This window comes from Misgurnus anguillicaudatus, chromosome 11 (genome assembly GCF_027580225.2).
Source record: "Misgurnus anguillicaudatus chromosome 11, ASM2758022v2, whole genome shotgun sequence".
NCBI classification, from domain to species: Eukaryota; Metazoa; Chordata; class Actinopteri; order Cypriniformes; family Cobitidae; genus Misgurnus; species Misgurnus anguillicaudatus.
The window spans coordinates 30,021,929-30,037,298 of NC_073347.2; the positions used below are offsets into that span (position 1 = coordinate 30,021,929).

The 15,370-nt window shown below is 38.2% G+C and overlaps 1 protein-coding gene across 7 annotated transcripts in view; it reads right to left on the bottom strand.

Annotated features, from left to right (window-relative positions):
• Positions 1–15,370, bottom strand: part of LOC129415542 (signal induced proliferation associated 1 like 2) — a 150,229-nt gene that overhangs the window by 30,228 nt on the left and 104,631 nt on the right. For 3 of the 7 annotated variants that reach the window (XM_073873513.1, XM_073873511.1, XM_073873512.1), the window contains 4 exons: positions 15,117–15,199; positions 10,251–10,657; positions 7,889–8,035; positions 2,769–2,822 (listed from right to left, as the gene is read on the bottom strand). In XM_073873513.1, the coding sequence (XP_073729614.1) occupies positions 2,769–2,822; positions 7,889–8,035; positions 10,251–10,657; positions 15,117–15,199 (691 nt within the window). The remainder of the gene's footprint in view (positions 1–2,768; positions 2,823–7,888; positions 8,036–10,250; positions 10,658–15,116; positions 15,200–15,370) is intronic. The other 4 variants (XM_073873514.1, XM_073873515.1, XM_073873516.1 and 1 more) reach the window with 3 other exon arrangements.

Consider the following 15,370-nt stretch of genomic DNA (forward strand, 5'->3'; position numbering starts at 1 on the left):
ACATGTTTTAATCACACAAGTCTTTATTTAAAAATCTATAATTCACTTAGCAGTCAAACGTGATGTGTGTATTGATCAAGACTTTCGTAGTCAAAGCTGGATCAATAACCAGAATGACCTGGTGTATATTGGTATATTCGTTTAAGGTGTTTGATTTGATGCCTTACACCCTGTGTGTGCCTGAAAACCTTTTTATTTTGGTAGCTAATTTTTCTTGACTTTTAAGTGTGCAATACTGGATTTGAGCACTGCTATTGCTATGGATAGGGGACATTAGTCAATTATTCAAAAAATAATAATCATCCGATTAATCGATTATGCAAATAATTGTTAGTTGCAGCCCTATCTTTTAGTTATAAAAAACAACTATCAAAGGAAAAAAACTGATGATTCTCTGAGGGAGGGGCTATGTACAGAGTCATGCCAAACTGTGTGCATGGGCAGTAGCTGAAGCGACCTCAATAAAAGGTGTTTTAGCACAATTTAAGCTTAAGAACAAAACGTTTTATTAAATTTGATGCCAGGTATCAGAAATATGTTGTTTAATTGTGATTTTAGCAAATGATTTTTAGAGATATCTGTCTGCCCTCATTCAAATATATAGGACTTTAGTCTTGCATGATTAAAATAACTGCCTGGAGGTGTTGGAAACACCTAGTAGCGCGACTTCCCTAAATGGACTTTTGTTGTCAGTTAATTCATACTATTTCTGCTGGTGAATGTTTTTAGCATTATCACTCCTTAATAACACTTAAGGATTAGTCCATTTTCCAAAAAAAAATCCAGATAATTTACTTACACCATGTGATCCAAAATGTTGACGTCTTTCGTTGTTCAGTCGAGAAGAAATTATGTTTTTGAGGAAAACATTTCAGGATTTTTCTTATTTGAATGGACTTTAATGGACCCCAACATGTATATGCAGTTAAAAAAATTGCAGCTTCAAAGGACTCTAAACGATCCCAAACGAGGCATAAGGGTCTTATCTAGGATAAGTGGTTCGTGGTTCATTATGCTATTTTAAGGGCGCATGCTTGACCATAATGTATAGCGTGCACAACACGCACACACTTTGCTTATCTAATCTACACAGATGCAACAGTTATTTTTGCAAATCAAAAATTGTTACAATAAAAATATTAACAAATGAGATAAGGGAAATCATTGTGGTGAGCATTGTGGTGATAGTTTTAATTTATTGTGTGGCTGCGTTAAAAAATTCTCATGCAAATAACGATTAAAAAATTTTCATACGTTTGTTGTGTGGCTGTATTACGTTTATTTAATGTAAATAATAATTAAAATGTTTTCATAAGAAACCTTAATATATGTGAACTTGATTTGTAAGTGTACTTTGGGGTTGGATTGCTTGCGTTTCTTGGGTCCGATTTCAAAGCCCCCAAACCCTTCAACACTTTCAGTGGGGAGGGTGGACGCAGCGATGTCCTCTGCTGGCGTCAGGTCATGTGTAGAGGCAGATCCACCTCCCGTTACACGGCGTGCCCGATTTATGGCAAGCTTGGGATTCCCCCGTCTCCTGACATCATTGTAGCGCTTGGCGCAACGATGGGGATGCCAGCTGATGAGACAATTGTGGCTATTTTCTCCCACGCCTGTTTAACCGACGCTGATTTGGGCGGGTTTCTCCTATCCCCATACAAAACAACTTCTCTGTCTTTGACTGTTCTTACAAGAACGTCGGTCTCCTCGGCTGTGAACCGCTCCTGGCGTGCACCTGGTAAATCCGTCATAATAATAGCAACCCGCCATGGAACTTGCGCCCTTGCGTTTAAAGGGAATGTTGGATGACGTTCTGATTGGTTTATTTGACGTTACGCCCAAACCACACCTATGAATAATGAACCTACTTCAGACCAACCCCTTATTGATTTGCACCTGGTGCAAGAGTCATTTCTCCCGCCGGGAAAATAGCAACAGCAACCAAGATCAGCCCACAAAGTCACTTGCGATTTGCGCTTCACACTTGTGTTTCAGATCGTTAAAATAGGGCCCAAAGACATTAATTAGTATCATTCCACATACAACAACGTCGGAACGGTCCTCTTTCTCCACACTTGTAAACACTGGGGCTTGTAGGTTCACATACGTCATCCATGACCTCTTGACGTGATGACGTATTACAAGAGGTCACACTGGCGCCTTACACGACCGGAGGAAGATGGTTTAAAAATTTGTGGTTTAAAAGTGCATATTTTTTATTTTTCTTGCCAATATTGAAAATCGTTACGCTAGATACGACCCTTATGCCTCATTTGGGATCGTTCAAAGTCCTTTGAAACTGCAATTTTAAACTGCATTTAAACTGTGAAGTGTTGGGGTCCATTAAAGTCCATTAAAATGAGAAAAATCATGGAATGTTTTTCTCAAAAAACATAATTTCTTCTCGACTGGACAAAGAAAGACATCAACATTTTGGATGACATGGTGGTGAGTTTTTAAAGAAATTTGACTACTTTAAATTATCAAAAAAGTCTTTGGCGAGCCATAATTTTGTTTTGGCGGCCGCAAAAAAAAAAAAAACAATGCAGGAAATGCACTAAAATATAATAACAATAAAATAATTTGTAAGCTTCATTTGTAAGGCCTTGAGTTTGACACCTCTGGTATATATCAAAAACTGAAGGTGATGGTGGAGAGCCAGTGAAGAGGAGTGGGGAGAATTAAACTGGAGAAGGGACAAAGAGCTCAAAGGGGAAAGTTTACTAACAGTGTAAACACAAACACAGTGGGGTTACATGTGTGTATACCTGGAGCGTTCAGCTAAAGCTGTAAGGAGGAAAGATAACAAGCCTTCAGCACCACTGAGAAAAGAAACCAAAGATAAAAGAAAGAGAGAAGAACAAAGTTAGCAGCTGTTTTATAAAGTAATGCAGACAGAAGAAAGCTTCATTAGCTGGAGCAATAACTGCGAGTGATACTGGATGATTTGTCTAGAGGCAGCGTTACATAGCACGAAATAAAGGCCGAAGTGGAAAAAAGCGCAGAATGGAGAAGCTAACTGCATTACAAGGTTTCTTTCATAACATTTGGGGAAAAACAGCCGCACCACACCATCAATCATAGCATTTAAAAGGTACGGTTTTAAACAACCAAAGCAGATTATTGGAGAGCCGGACTTGTGGAGTGTTTACTTTACACGCACACACACCATACAGACTCGGATAAATATAGAAAAGCAGACATATCAGTCTGTTTATCATAAATGCTAAAGTCATCTGTCAGTCACAGTTAACTAATGTAAACTAGATCTGAGTCTCCCAAAAGACACAGCAGTGTTGCGGGGAGAAAAAAGTGATGTTAGTGATGTTTCCCCGCCAGCATTTTTTCAAAAGTTGCCAGACAGCATTTTTTAGGATTTTCACAAAAGTTTAATGCCTTCCAGATTTTTTCTGTTTATATATAAACATACCTGTACAATATATTAAATGAAAGAACAGACCCTCGCTTTCATCCCATCTTATTTGTTATTTTTTATCACCTCTCAAATATGGGTAGGTTCATATTTTAAACGGAAAAGCTGAGATAATTGGATTTTTGTACAGGACTTTTGTTAGAGATTAGATTCAGAACGATGATCAAAACATACACAGAGTATTTACTGTTTTTGGATCTGTATATGCATTAGGGTTTTATAAGTTATGTCACCTATAGTGTAAAACAGCGGACATATGGATTGCGAAAAAACTTTTTTTTGGCAGGGTAGCGTTTTCTCTTTATTGACGAGATAACTCGCCAATGGTTTGAAAAGAGTTAATGCTGCGTTCAGACCAGCCAGGGTACAGGTGTCAAGCGCAAGTGATTTCAAATGTTAAGTCTATGTAAAGATGCGTTGACGCGCGTCTTGAGGTCTTGCGGTGCGAATGATGCGTTTAGCGTGGTGCGGTAGACGCGATTCCGCCTCATTCGCGCGAATTGAGGGTTGCCGCGGAAAACGCGCAAGTTGAAAAATTTGAACTTCACCGGATAAACGCATCACATTAACCAATCAGTAGCTTGCTCTAGTAGGGACTTGATTACAGAAAGTGAGTGGAGTCGCAGAAGCCCCTCCCATGACGCGAATTTCCGCATGAATGTCTTGATGACTAGAATCTCATACGTGGCTTTCACGCGCGAATGAAGCGAGTAAACTCAAAATGTTCAAACGGCAAACTAGACACGGTAGATGAGGCTCTGTGTGTAGACACAATCACGTCACCGGTAAAGAAATAAAGTTCTAAATAAAGACTAAATATATGGATTTAGACGAAATATTTAAAATCGGTAGCTGGGCGCAGTTTGATCTTGCTCGTTGTAGTTTAGGAGAAGTATAATTCAATCGACAAAAACAAAAAAAAGGGTATGTATATGTGCGTGTAGGTATGTATGTATTTAAATAGAATCTACAGCATATGGTGAACATACAGTATTCCTAGTTTTTACACTGTGTCCACTGTCTACACCTGACGCAGGAAGCACGACATGACAAATTCCTGAAGTAAATGCCTCATTATATTTATGACCAAGCAGCACTCACAACACGTCTAATAGGAAGAAAATTAACAGTCGCTTTTTGTCACGCCCGGTGTAACGTTGGAGAGCTTACTGCTGTGTGGCACGGTAAGATGCGACAATGTTAGACACGGTGCCGGTATAAAAAGAATCTAAAATAACAGTGAGGAATCGATTCTTAAAATCGATTCTTTCGATCCCAGAAACAGGAATCGGACTCGATTCCAAAAAATCCGGAATCGAACAGCCCTAGCGGTAGACACGAATTTGACGCCTCAAACGTGGCTGGTGTGAACCCAGGGTTAAGGAACAATTAATTAAAAAATGAAAATGTTATCATTTACTCACCTTCAAGATTAAAACCCTGTGAAAATATGAAAAGTTTGGTTCCAAAACCCAATAAATCCATTTGGACTAATTTATGTAACAATGTGTTTTCTATACCAAGTAAGTGACAAGATGAAAAACACTATTTTCTGTTACAAACTTTCACATAGCATCTTTAGGTAATAATAACATTAAAAATTCAATTCCATAATTTGATTTTCAAAGATTTATTATAAAAACTTATTTAAAAAAACAATTCAAAATGCAATAAATCTATTAAATCAATTTATAAATGTGCATTCATCTTTGCAATGTTATATTCATTTAGTTAACTAGTGGTATACTCTGATTAAAAAAATTGAACATTAATTGCATTAATCAAAACACTTACTTTGTCATATTAAGAACACTGTCATTGGTGCTGTCATCCTTGGGACGTCTTTGCTGAACTTTTTTGACAGCGATCAGCTATAAAATGTTTTGATCCTGCTTGATTTTCGTTGACTTTGAGTAAAATAATGGAAAGTTTTTCATAAGATCCCCTCTATCAATGTGTTAGCATGACAGAAGCTTGATGCTGTCGGGAGATCAAGCAACAGCCGTCATTTTTCCTTCGCCCGAGTGCTTCTCACGTAAATTATTCAATTTTGATGGCTTACGTTTCTTCCTGCCACAGAAAACCACTACAGGTTTATCAACGCCATCTCTGTTTGTTTGTTGATCACGAAGTACAAAGTAGATGAGGAAAACTAGGATTCAGTGTGTATTCAAAGCACCACCATTATTGTTTACAATGTGTGGAACTGTGATTGGTTGAGCGGATGCCGTTTATAGCATTTTGGAACCAAACTCTTCATATCCTCATTTGTTTTAAGCAAAACAAAGACATTTATACAGGTTTGTAACATCTTGAGGGTGAGTAAATGATAACCAAATTTTCATTTTTCGCTGACCTATCCCTTTAAGAAAAGTGTAGTTTGTAGGTACATTTATATTGAGGAATATCAAGACAGCTCTGGCCTTCCAAGTACTGCAAAATATAATCCACAAAACTGGGTCATCAAAGGAATGTCAGTACAATTCGTTCACTAAAGAGTGTGACGTATTCCACTCCCTGATTTATTGTAATGCAGTTTAATAAAATCAGCACAAAGAAATAGCTCGGTCCACAAGGAATAATCATCGCTCAACACATCAATAATGAAAAGAGACACATGCCAAGTATATTACATTAGCAAATTCACAGAGCTGATTTAGAAAGAAACTGCCAATTTTCATCAAATCTAGATTTGGCTCACTGAGCTGAATGCAGGCTTCAGTGATTCTCAGATCGATAGAGGAATGATTCACTGTAACCTAATGGAGATGGGGTTTGTCCTTGAAAACAGGAACTGTTTGATCACTGTGCCAGAGGACAGACTAACTGGATAAAAGAGGAGAGAGACCTCAGCCTGTGGCTAAATCCAGCTAAGAATAAAGAGTCTCTTAAACTTAATGAGTCACGGTGGCACAAGCTTAAGGACAGGATTCAATCGAAGTCTCAACCTAACCACTAACGTTAAGAAAATTAAAACATAGCCTCTTTAAAAGTAGATTTATTTTAAGATTTACATTAGGGGTCTCCAACCTTTTTGTGAGCAGGGGCAACCACAACAATCTGGAGGGCTACATTTGATATAGTCTACTTAAAGGAATAGTCTACTCATTTTCAATATTAAAATATGTTATTAGCTTAACTAAGAATTGTTGATACATCCCTCTGTCATCTGTGTGCGTGCACGTAAGCGCTGGAGCGCGCTGCGACACTTCGATAGCATTTAGCTTAGCCCCATTCATTCAAAGGTACCAAAAAGAGATAAAGTTAGAAGTGACCAAACACATCAACGTTTTTCCTATTTAAGACGAGCAGTTATACAAGCAAGTTTGGTGGTACAAAATAAAACGTAGCGCTTTTCTAAGCGGATTTAAAAGAGGAACTATATTTTATGGCGTAATAGCACCTCTGGGAGTACCTCGACTCACCTAAAAAGTCCGCTCCCCTTCTCACTCTCATAATGGGAGAGGGAGGGTGTTACTGCGCCGAGTCGAAGTACTCCCAAAAGTGCTATTACGCCATAAAATATAGTTCCTCTTTTAAATCCGCTTAGAAAAGCGCTATGTTTTATTTTGTACCACCAAACTTGCTCATATAACTACTCGTCTTAAATAGGAAAAATGTTGATGTGTTTGGTCACTTCTAACTTTATCTCTGATTGGTACCATTAAATGAATGGGGCTAAGCTAAATGCTATCGAAGCGTCGCAGCGCGCTCCAGCGCTTACGTGCACGAACACAGATGATAGAGAGATGTATCAACAATTCTTAGTTAAGGTAATAACATAGTTTAATATTGAAAATGAGTAGACTATTCCTTTAAAGGGACTGTAAGTAGGATTTAAGTGTTTTATTAATCAAAATCAATCTCTTTATTCATAAATATGTCCTCTTTGGTGTCAAATGACCTCTGCCAATGATCTGACTTTTCTTTTTAAGCTTAGAATTTCTTCTCTTTATTTACATTGAAGTTCAAGGAGGCTTCCATGTCGTTCCGCTGTATTGATACACCTATAATAGCAGAGAGGGACAAAAAAGCACTAACCTACCAACGCGTTTCCACAACGCGTTTTCATTCAGAACACGTGAACCAGTAGCAACGGACAAGGAGATCAGTGATTACATAACGGATACCGTAGTTGCAACACGCATTTGGAAAGGCGAGGCACTGGAGAGCACTGTTTGTTTGAATGCAAAATACAATTTCACCACTAGATGGGGTAAATCCTATTTATTGCCCCTTTCAAACTTATTTATTTATTTTATTTTACTTGTTGGGCACAATGTTGGAGACCACTGGTTTACATGCTCTGGAGACTTTGAGGTCTGTTGTGTGTGCCGCAATGCCCAAGAGTAAATCACACCAGAAAAAATTCTAGTAAGCTCATACAGTGGTTTAAAAAAAAATAGATGGGTAAACCATCATCATTGCACACACATCACCAGCACACACACTCACCCACACTCGGACAGATTTGGGGGTTCCTCCGTGACTGGTCTGTTGTCGGCCCGTTTGTGGGTCTCGGTGCCGGGCAGTGGCTCATGGCTACTGTAGGCTCTGGATCTCTCCGGAGAGGACGTTAACTTGGAGCTTGGCGGCAACGGACTGCAGTGATGCCAACCAGCACAGGTGAGATAAAGTAACATGAGAACTAATCATCAAACTGTCTGACAGACCTTTTTAACTGTTTCATTGTGGCATGACAGTAGCAGTCAGATTAAAGGAGAAAATACAAATGTGTTCCAATACGACTAAGCTCTGATCTTGATTTTTTATAAGGACAGCGGGTGGATTGTACAGTATGTTGCCATTCTGTTGGGCATCTGAAAGATGCCATCAAACATGCACTCCAAAAAAACACACATATACAAGAAAAGACAGCACGCCTGAAGCAGGACCCTGACCTTTCTACAAGACGATGCCTGTCAGTCTCAAAATGAACTCAAGGATTTCTTAGAAACTTCTCTGTCTCTATTTATAACTTGCAAGCATGTCTACTTATGATTTTCCTGGCATGAAAATCAGCATAGATCACAGTGTAGATGGAAAATAACGCATGTCAACATTTAAATGGTATACACAAGGTTCCCCCTTATGTTGCACTTAAATGTCCTTTGAATTGCACGATCTGCCTGGACATCAACCACTAGAATATGCATCCACCAAAACATATAAAGCAATTTTCTCTTCTATAAAATCTCACAATGGGCTGCATGTCAATGGTGGGAGACCATCCCATGTTTCCTAGCAGTGTCCTGCACCAGAACCGGTGAGGCGATCAGTTTACCCAACAAGGTCTGCTGACTTTTAAAAATAAAAAGATGCAAACAGTGGTCCTCTTATCAAAAAGTGAATATACCTAGCTGGATAAGCAAAACATCCAGCCCTACAAACTATTTACACAGCTGGATGTGTGTTTGTTTTTTTTTGTAATTGAAAGAATATGTGCATATTTATTAACAGTAACTGATAGCAGATGATAAAGTGCACATTTCTATGCTTTTAACATTCCTTTAATTTTATCTGGTAGGTTAATCTACACTCAAGGATTATTAGAAACACCTGTTCAATTTCTCATTAATGCAATTAACTAATCAACCAATCACATGGCAGTTGCTTCAAAGCATTTAGGGGTGTGGTCCTGGTCAAGACAATCTCCTGAACTCCAAACCGAATGTCAGAATGGGAAAGAAAGGTGATTTAAGCTATTTTGAGCGTGGCATGGTTGTTGGTGCCAGACGGGCCGGTCTGAGTATTTCACAATCTGCTCAGTTACTGGGATTTTCAAGCACAACCATTTCTAGGGTTTACAAAGAATGGTATGAAAAGTGAAAAACATCCAGTATGTGGAAGCCCTTAGGGGTGAAAATGCCTTGTTGATGCTAGAGGTCAGAGGAGAATGGGCTGACTAATTCAAGCTGATAGAAGATCAACTTTGACTGTAATAACCACTCTGTAAAACCAAGGTATGCAGCAAAGCATTTGTGAAGCCACAACACACACAACATTGAGGCGGATGGGCTACAACAGCAAAAGACCCCACTGGGTACCACTCATCTCCACTACAAATAGGACAAAGAGGCTACAATTTGCACAAGCTCACCAAAATTGGAGAGTTGAAGACTGGAAAAATGTTGCCTGGTCTGATGAGTCTCGATTTCTGTTGAGACATTCAGATGGTAGAGTCAGAATTTGTCGTAAACAGTGAGAACATGGATCCATTATGCCTTATAACCACTGTGCAGGCTTGTGGTGGTGGTGTAATTGTGTGGGGGATGTTTTGTTGGCACACTTTAGGCCTCTTAGTGCCAACTGGGCATCATTTAAATGCCACTGCCTACCTGAGCATTGTTTCTGACCATGTCCATCCCTTTATGACCCCCATGCATGTACCCATCATCTGATGGCTACTTCCAGCAGGATAATGCATCATGTCACAAAGCTCAAATCATTTCAAATTGGTTTCTTGAACATGACAATGAGTTCACTGTACTAAAATGGCCCCCACAGTCACCAGATGGGAGCTTCGTGCCCTGGATGTGCATCCCACAAATCTCTATTAACTGCAAGATGCTATTCTATCAATATGGGCCAACATTTCTAAAGAATGCTTTCAGCACCTTGTTGAATCAATGCCACATAGAATTAAGGCAGTTCTGAAGATGAAAGGGGGTCAAACACAGTATTAGACTGGTGTTCCTAATAATCCTTTAGGTGAATGTATGCTGCCATTGCTATAAAACCATACTGTGTTTAGTCAAAGATCACAAGATTTATTCAAGACACACATAAACATCACCTCTCTCTCTTTTTTACTTACCTTGAATGAGGTGAGATCTCGTTTGGGTCTCCCATCCTCCCATCTGCATGCGCGTGTCCTGTTGCCAGAGCCGCCGCGTAACCTTGAGGCAGGTACAGTCTGCTGTGCTCCTCCTCTACAGACACTTCCTCCGTCAGTTCTGGAGTCCACGGGTGACCCGGATCGGATGCTCCCCGAGCCTGCAGCATGACGCGGGCCACGGATGCACTGGCTACGCCGGGTGTCATGCTACAAGGGGCGGTATCGATGCCGCTGTCCGTCGAGGCTCCTTTAATGTAGGTAAGACCCAACATCTCTGGATCCATCAGGTCCCCGGAGCCAAAGTGCTTTTCATCGCTGTTACTGCTGGAGGCGTTACTGGACAGTGTGTTACTGCTGGAGTGACTGGAGTTCTTATCGCCGCCCTGCTGGAGGAAGACAAATACACACACAGACAGGAAACATGAATGATTTATTGTTTGCTAAGACATATGTTACTATTATTCATTCTTATGTTTAGTTAAACAAACACCAGACAGAGCATTAAACAATGACTTGTACTGAAGCTCGTCCATTTAGGCCATAGCTGTATCCCATCTAGCCAGAACCGAGGGTTTCATTACAAATCCTACACCCAAACCTTTTTTTCTTTCTAAACCCCACCCACTCCTTTTCTAATCCCAACTCCTTGAATCCTGTAATCCCAATGTTTTAGGTTTTTTACCTTAACTCCTAATCCAAACCTCAAGGTTTTTTGTTCCCAAACCCCAAAGAATGTTTATTATCTTTTCCTTAATTTCAAAGCCTACATTTCTTTTCCTCCATCTTAAACCCCCCACCCCTATTTTTTATTTTCAAAACCCATTTTACAACAGTTTAAAGAGAACGCCTCCATATTTTAATTCTGACAAAAACATTCCTAATTCTTTACTCCGCTCATTATGTATCGGTGTGTTTTTATTATAGTTGAATGTTATTGATTTTTATTTTCCTTTTTTATCACAGATAGGATGTTTTAAAGTGTACCTGTGCAAGCCTATACGGCTTTCCTTCCCCTACACCTATACCCAACATTTTGCAAGATTTTGGCGTTTGCTGTATCCCTTCTAGCCTAGAGCTATAAATAACTAAATTAATAATAAAAAAGCTATTAATAATAAACTTTAAATATATTTAAAGTAATAATAAACTTTAAAAAATATTTTCACCTGGCAGACAAACAAATCAAAGAAACTGCATACAGTTTACTTATTTTAAGAGGGACCCCAGCAATTTTAAATCACCATAACATTAAGAAACTTGGTACATTGAGCACTTTCATCAACCCAGCATCCATCCGAAAAGCATGTGTATGTGTTCTATATGCTAACTAATTTGGTTTTGAGATAATGCATAGCCAAAAAATACATTTGCATCTCAAATAAAGAATGCACATTGTCTCATTGTCTAAAAAGTACGCATTGCGCCTGCTGGCATATTTGTGTCACCTGTCATACTTTATCACGTGACATCACATCAGTACTCATGTCCCAATGCACACTGCAAGACAGAAGAACTCATTAATCTGAGCTAATGAATAATTCTGTGACCGGTAATATATGCAAATATCTTCTGTATTCATTAATTAGTGTGCACACAATAGACGTAATAAATCAGGAGTGCAGAGGAGACGAGCCATGTGATCGTGACTTACAGCATCACACACCGCAACAAATGGAAGAAAAACTACTTTAAACACAAAAAGTGTAATGTAGAAAAATAAATAAACAAAAGCAATTGTATTTCCGATCAAAAATAATCACTAAGTAAAAACATTCAGATTAGTGTAGATAATGAGACAAATACTGAATCTATTATTCCGCACTCAGATTTTCTAATCCTACAGCTGCAAACTCACACTAAACAGACTCAATAAGGCTCTCCATGACAAAAAATATGTTTTTAAAGACTCCACCAAAGCTTTTAAACACGGCTGAAAATGACACATGCTCTTTTTTAACGCCAACTGTGGGCATAGATATACACAATAAAGGCTAGATGTCTTGTCCGCGCTGCTGGCCAATGGAGGTCGACGTTTGCACCTGGCGGCCATCTTGTCACAGTCAGCTCGCTCACTCGTAATGTGGCTTTCACATAGGACACGCTGAACGTCTGCTGATCACATCGGAAATAATGCTCACCGTCTTCTCCAGCTAGCTGCTGTTTTTTTGGGGGAAACACGGCACTCCAATAACAAAAAAAAAAAAACGCTCGATAAAAACGCTTTGGTGGACACACGGCTTAATACACTTACATGTTTATTTGGTAAAATGATGATAATTTATATATTATTCTCCCGTTTTCTGTTTTTGTTGTAATATATTACATGTCATTTTCCTTTTCTCCATAGTTTTTTGCTTTTATTCCTATACAGTTTTAAAGGAGCATTTCACCCATAAAAACATTAATCATTATTGAAAGTGTGTTATATTTGTAGTTGATATGTAAGATACATTTCGAATTTGGTGCCTATTTGACCAAGAAAAGGGGTGTTTGTAGTCTCACTCCTTCAACAAAGATTTAGCACTTCCTTCTTTCAATGATACAATATGATGATTTTTACATCATTAAAAGAAGGAAGTGCAACACTGAAATCTGTATTTCTCCTGTCTCAGCAGCAACTGAGGAAATAATGCACGACTATTCAAAAACATGACTGGATCTCTAACTATACAAAGATTAATGCAAATGGGTGAAGTGTCCCTTTAAGACTACGTTTTGTTCTGATATGTATGTTCTGTCAAGCTGCCAAGCTGTAAAAATCTAAATAAAATTTATTCAAGAGTGACATTGTGGAAAAACAGCACAGTCCTCTCTATATTCATATATTTGAATGGGTGATTCTCACGAAAACTTGGTTTTAAAAATGTCAAGCATGAAAATGTAAAAATTGCTTAAATTTACTTTTTTCCCACCATACATTGAAAAACAAAGTCTGGAGTAAATGGGAACATTAATTTAAAAACTTTTACTTATCATTTAACACTTTTTGTAACATAATTTAAAAAATTTGTCCTAAAAAATCTCATTACCGTAACAGTCAGAAAACATTAACACTGACATATTTTCAAAATGACATGACAAACCTGAAAGAACATAATTTGGAGATTCTGCACATGCATTTAAAATCAAAGTATTATGCTTCTATTAATTAAATTAACATTTAATAAGCATCTGTTGTGGTAATGATAATCAAAATGTCGTGTAAGCATTCTGACAAGACAATATTTCAAATTAACTGTAAAAAAATGATCTTACCTGGTAGCCATCTTGAAGTAACTGGTCCATGTGCTTGGTCACTCAAAATCAAACTTTATTAAAATTCTGTATGTGTGCTTAAACTGTTCTCAAAAAGTGTTGCGGAGGATGAGAACATCAGGCATGGACACATCATTTTCCTAATTTTTCTTCATTATTATTATACATGAATATTCAGTAAATATTTTTTCTGTCATCTAAAGTAGTCTAGCAAAACATCCATTTATTTTTTTTCTTAATATTTTTGTGTTAATTTGATTAAATTACAACATAACGCATGTTCAAACACAGTCGGACACATTGCGGTAATGAGAATTTCAGCAGAAAATGAGATAAAATTTCCAATTATAAATTCTTATGTTGAAATCACACATTGTGCAAGGTAGAACACAGTATTGTGTTAATTCTGATGCTTTTTAATGTTACTATATTACACATTTTAAAGCTAAAATCATTAGTGCCGTGGTGTTTCAATGGTTTCGTGAGAATCACCCGAATACTTCCTTTTTAATATGTAATAATGAACCAGTTAACTAGCTGTGTTGCTCTATGTAGATCATTTCAAATCACTTATGAGGTTCCATTACAGACAGGATGATGTTTAGCTTCCTATGTAGTTTGTATTTTGGATGCACAGCTGCGCTACAGGAGTCTGTGGTCTCTCTGGTCTCCTGCTGTTCTGTGTCAACCGACAGTAATTCAGCGTGAACTGGGCGGCAGTGGTCGAGTGTTTTAAGAGCAGCAGGAGAATGTGATATTGGGCAAATTTAACATTCAAGGTGAGAGATACGGACAGACAAACATGAATATGTCGCTGATAAACTAAAGCACCAAGGGCATTGTGACCTTATCTCCATTCATTCATCAGACTGACACGCACGCACAATGACAGCAAAACCAGCGGCCTCACGACGGCTCTGTCTGCCTGTTTCTCATGTTAACACCCTAAAGATCACTTAAAGAACTTTTCAAAACATGAGGAAAGTGAAGAAACACATTGAGGGAAAAATCAAACAGGTTCTCTTGTCCCCCATTGTTTGGACAAACAGATAGTGTACTCTTACTATGGGTTTAGTTGCTATGTGAGGCAAGTCAAGTAGCTTTTCAGCAAAGGTCAAGAAACTTTTCAGCAAAACAAATTATACGACTTTAATCATAACTGTTTTTGTATATTTAGTAAGGAAAATAAATAAAAATAAACTTATTGATTTGGCTTGAGAGGCATAAATCAAGCTAAACATGCAGGCATTCCCACTGCAAATTTCCCAGTAGGAATTTCCCTCTATAATAAATCAGTCCAGCATTTATAAACATACAATTTTATATAAACAAATACAATCTTCTGCTGGCTAGCCAAGTAACCAATCAAATTATAAATAAACCACATGATTTCAAACCCAAACACACACAAATATACTCCCATCCCTCTCTCTCTCCCTTTCTTTCTTTCTTTCTTTCTTTCATTCTTTCTCTCTCTTGTGTCCTGTAAATGAACCCAACATCACAACCTCAAACGCTGCCTTTTTACACTATGATAACCATGAATTTATCAAAGATATTCATGTTTCTGTAGGGTGTGGAGAGTCTTACCCGTGTCAACTTGTTAGGTGAATCTTTGCCCCTTTCCTTCAGAGAGTTGAGGATTTTTGTGGAGGGGACGTGCCATTTGGCCTCTGTGAAGACAAAGATTGAAGATGAATCCAGATAAGCATGACTTCAGATGGAATCTGGTTTATAAAGAGGTTTCTAGTTGGTCATTTATGGTAGACCACCTTGGACCAAGCTGATAAAAACCTCAGATGGACCACCTTAATGATCTGCTTTTAAAGAATGACAGAGTGTAA